At 53.8% G+C, this 4,868-nt stretch overlaps 1 protein-coding gene across 1 annotated transcript; it reads left to right on the forward strand.

The window, feature by feature from the left end:
* Positions 1-708: 708 nt before the first annotated feature.
* Positions 709-1,485, forward strand: LOC120495970 (olfactory receptor 14A16-like). The gene has a single exon (XM_039695975.1). It carries the CDS (start codon positions 709-711, stop codon positions 1,483-1,485), a length of 777 nt encoding a protein of 258 aa, XP_039551909.1.
* Positions 1,486-4,868: the final 3,383 nt, after the last annotated feature.

Below are 4,868 nucleotides of genomic sequence, written 5' to 3' on the forward strand. Positions count from 1 at the left end.
TGACATGCTGAGGGGTTCTGATCAGTCATGGAATATTTCCAAAACAAGGATTTTTATGAAATGCAGAAATTTCCTAAGATTTTTTTATTCAATTTCCTACTACTGGATATGGCAAGGAGGGAGAAGGAACAATATAGGATGATTATGAATTATTCATTATGAAATTTGAAAAGTGTCTGAAACATCTGAACTGTTTCTTTTAATGATCACTAGGTTCACAAGAGAACCCTAATGTGCTTTAACTGAAAATGCTGTTGTGTTGGTGAAATGAGCAATGTGAGTCCTTGACTACAGGTGTGCACCTGGGTTGGGGTGGATCCATCTGCTCTCAGCTGCACCTGAGGATTTTTAAGGAAAACTTGGGAGTGTAAACATCCCAAATTTGAGGAAAGTGAAAGCCCCGAGAAACTCCAAACAGAATGAAGTGACAGAGCATCTCCCCCCAGTTTCCACTTTGCGTCACATAACTTTCTTTCTTCTCCCTGAGTACAGAAAAAATGCTGAGGGCTCCTGATATCGAAGGACACCACTAGAGATATGGGGGAGCTTATAAAGGAAACATCAGAACTCAAAAAAAATCAAAGACCATGTTTGTGTGTTACACAGGAGGGCATATTGGGAATGGCTTTGATTTTGTTTACAGGTGTCTTTTCTAAGACTTCATTGACTATTTCTCCATGAACAGATCCCCATGTGCAGCCCCAGCAAATGTCCAAAAGCAGCTCCATCAGCCACTTCCTCCTGTTGGCATTGGCAGACACACAGCAGCTGCAGCTCCTGCACTTCTGCCTCTTGCTGGGCATCTCCCTGGCTGCCCTCCTGGCCAACGGCCTCATCATCAGCGCCATAGCCTGCGGCCACCACCTGCACACGCCCATATTCTTCTTCCTGCTCAACCTGGCCCTCAGCGACCTGGGCTCCATCTGCACCACTGTCCCCAAAGCCATGCACAATTCCCTCTGGCACACCACCACCACCATCTCCTACCCAGGATGTGTTGCACAGCTCTTTTTCTTTCTCTTTTTCATCTCAGCAGAGCTTTTCCTCCTGACCATCATGTCATATGACCGCTACGTGTCCATCTGCAAACCCCTGCACTACGGGACCCTCCTGGGCAGCAGAGCTTGTGCCCACATGGCAGCAGCTGCCTGGGCCAGTGCCTTTCTCAATGCTCTCATGCACATGGCCAATACATTTTCCCTGCCCCTATGCCATGGCAATGCCCTGGACCAGTTCTTATATGAGTTGCCCCAGATCCTCAGGCTCTCCTGCTCACGCTCCAACCTCAGGGAACTTGGGCATCTTGTGGTTAGTCTTTGTATAGCATTTGGTTGTTTTGTGTTCATTGTTTTCTCCTGTGTGCAGATCTTCAGGGCTGTGCTCAGGATTCCCTCTGAGCAGGGACGGCACAAAGCCTTTTCCACCTGCCTCCCTCACCTGGCCATGGTCTCTCTGTTCCTTGGCACTGGCACATTTGCACACTAGAAGCTTTCTTGCATGTCCTCCCCATCCCTGGATCTGGCAGTGTCAGTTCTGTACTCCGTGGTGCCTCCATCACTGAACCCACTCATCTACAGCCTGAGGAACCAGTAGCTGAAGGCTGCAGTGTGGAAACTGATGAGTGGAAGGTTTCAGAAACATTAAACTGCTCACCAATTTCTACAAATCACTTGTAATAAAAGTAATCTTTGCTGGTATTTTTTTTTGTTTGGTTCTTGTATTTTTTCCTGTGATTTCCATTTTTTATATTACAACCAAAACTATGTCATTGTTTGTGCCATTTATCATTTTGTTTCTCTCCCCCTTTAGACTGGCCCCAGATTGGGTCAACAAAGAATTGTTCTCTCAATGACTTTAAACAAACTAACGGATCTCCCAGCAGAGTTTTCTCCAGAGATGCCCCTTTTGTTGCCTTCTCTGGAGCTGCAGCAGCAATGTCTGTGTGCAGAGCTGGGGCAGATCAGTGCTGGCCCAGCAGCTGTGCCCAGCAGCAGCAGCACTTGGTGTTGCCAGTGCTGCTGCCGTGGCCCTGCCCCGCTGCCCTGGTGGCCCTGGTGTTGCTGCAGGGCCTGAGTGCTCTCGGGGCCGGGCACAGTCCTGGGGGTGGCAGTGCCGGGGCTGCAGCAGGGACAGGCCATGGGCACTGCTGGGGCAGCGCTGACGCCTCAGGCCACGCCCTGGGGGCTCCAGGCTCCTTGCCCAGGCTCTCTCAAGAACACGGCCAGGCCCATGCTCAGCACAGAAAAGCCCCAGGGTGAGCAGCCCCAGGCTGGCTGTGGGCAGGCTGGGGACAAACAGCATGGCTGGGGCTGTGCAAGGGCCCTGGGGGAGACGGGAAGGAGCAGCAGAGCAGGGGCTGATCCATCCCCAGTGCCTGGACAGCCCAGGGCAGTGTCCCAGAGCATCCTCATGGAGCTGCCAACAACATCCCCCCTCTGCAGCCCTGGCCTCTCCCCCAGCTCACAGAGGTGCCACATCCTTGCAGGCACAGACACAGCAGCATTGGCTCAGGAGCCCCTGTTTGAATTGCACAGAGCAGGCAGGAGCACCCCCATGCTGTTGCTGTGGGGACATGAACCTGAGGGAGCACAAATGCCATCAGCCCCTGGGGCCAGCAAGGGCTGGGGGACACCAGGGAAAGCACTCAGCTTTGTCCTGGCCTCTGCAGTCAGCCAGAAAGTTTGTTCCCATCAGCTGGGAGTTTCCTGTCCCACTGCAGATGCTGTTGCTCAGCACCTGGGCTGCCTGGCAGCCACCCCCAAACTGCCACAAGCATTTCCTTGGCTTCACCTTTGCTTCATTCATGATGTCTAGCACAAATTTCTTCCTCTTGCTCACCCCTGTTTTCTCCCCTGCAAACAGCCCATCCCTGTTTGCCCTTTCCTCTCTGGCCCCACTCCCCATTCCAGTTCCTTGCTTGGCACCATGGGAATATCCCTTGAGATGCAGGATCATCCTCCAAGTGCTGCAGGAATTGTCTGCAGGCTCCTGCAGTGCCTCGTCCTGCTCCCTTGCCTGAGGCACCTCAGGCCAGAGGGACACATCTGGGCTGCTGTGTCTGCCTGTGGGGCTCCCTGTTCTGGGCAATGAGGAGGAGCTGCAGCGGCTCTGCAGGACTGACAGGATGGGCTTTGGGACTGGGGGGAGAAGCTGAGGGACCTGGGCTGCTGCAGCTTCTGAACAGGAGGCCCAGGGCTCATTGTGCAACTGCTCCAAGGCTGGTTTCATAGAATCACAGAAGCAGCAAGGCTGGAAAAGTCCTTGGAGATCATCAAATTCAACCTGTGCCCTGACACTGGCTTGTCTCCCTGAGCCTCCTCTTCTCCAGGATAAACAACCCCAGCTCCCTCAGCCACTCCTCACAGGACTTGTGTTCCTGACCCCTCACCAGCCTTGTTGCCCTTCTCTGGACACGCTCCAGCCCCTCCATGTCCTCCTCAAATTGAGGGGCCCAGAACTGGACACAGCACTCAAGGTGCTGCTCAGACTGTGCTGAGCACAGGGGAAGAATCCCTGCCCTGCTCCTGCTGCCCACACCATTCCTGATCCAGGCCAGGAGCCATTGGCCTTCTTGCCCACCTGGGCACACTGCTGCCTCATGTCCAGCCTGCTGTCCATCAGTCCCTGCAGGTCCCTTTCTGCCTGGCTGCTGTCCAGCCACTCTGTCCCCAGCCTGTAGTGCTGCAGGGGTTGTTGTGGCCAAAGTGCTGGATCCGGCACTGGGACTTGTTCAACCTCACCTTGATCGATTTCATCCCTGGATCCAGCCTGTCCAGGACCCTCTGCAGAGCCCTCCTACCCTCCAGCAGATCAATACTCACACACAGCTTGATGTCACCATGGTTCCTTGAGGCCCTAGAGTGTCCCAGTGGTCTCCATGAATCCATGAGGCCTCCCAGTGTCACAATGTCCCTTTGGTTCCATGGGACCCCTTGGTGTCACAAAGTCCCTTGGATTCTTGACCACCACAGTGTCACAATGGTGCCATGGTCCTCTAGGGCCCTTCAGTGTCCCAATGGATCCTTGGTTCCATGAGGTCTGGCAGTGCAGCAATGCTCTCCTTGGTTCCATAATTTCACAATGGCCTCTTGGTCCCAAGGGCCACAACAGTGTCAAACATGTTTCCTTGATTCCAGGAGTCCCTGGTGAGCAGCAGTGGCTGTTTGGTTCCCTGGGGCCCTGCAGTGTCACAATGGCCCCATCATGACACCAGGTGCTGCTCTGTCACATTGCTCTGCATGGTTCAACAAGGCCTTGCAGTGTCACAGTGGCCTCTGTGGTTCCACCAGGACCTAGACTGTCACAATGGACTCCTTGCTTCCATTCAACCCCACAGTGTCACAGTGGCCCCTTGGCTCTGTGGTGCCATGTCGTACACAGTGTCACCATGGTCCTGTTAGTGCCACCAGGCCCTGCAGTGTCACAATGGCCCCTTGCTTCCCCAGGGCCCTGCAGTGTCACAATCATCAGAGAATCAACCAGGCTGGAAAACACCTTGGACAGCATCGAGTCCAACCTGGGACCCAACACCATCTTGTCACCCATCCCATGGCACTGAGTGCCACATCCAGTCTTTCCTCAAGCACCTCCACTGACGGTGACTCACCCGCTTCCCTGGGCAGCCCATCCCAATGCCCAATCACCCTTTCTTTGAAGAGTATTTCCTAATGTCCAGTCTAAACCTCCTCTTATGCAGCTGAAGGGTGTGTCCTCTTGTCCTGTCACTGTTCCCTGGGAGAAGAGCCTGACTCCCACTTGGCTGTACCCTTCTGTCAGGGAGCTGTAGAGAGTGATGAGGTCTCCCCTGAGCCTCCTCTTCTCTAGGATAAACAACCCCAGCTCCCTCAGACACTCCTCTCAGGATTTGT

Source organism: Passer montanus, unplaced genomic scaffold (genome assembly GCF_014805655.1).
Source record: "Passer montanus isolate IOZ18808 unplaced genomic scaffold, ASM1480565v1 scaffold934, whole genome shotgun sequence".
In the NCBI taxonomy this organism is placed as follows: domain Eukaryota; kingdom Metazoa; phylum Chordata; class Aves; order Passeriformes; family Passeridae; genus Passer; species Passer montanus.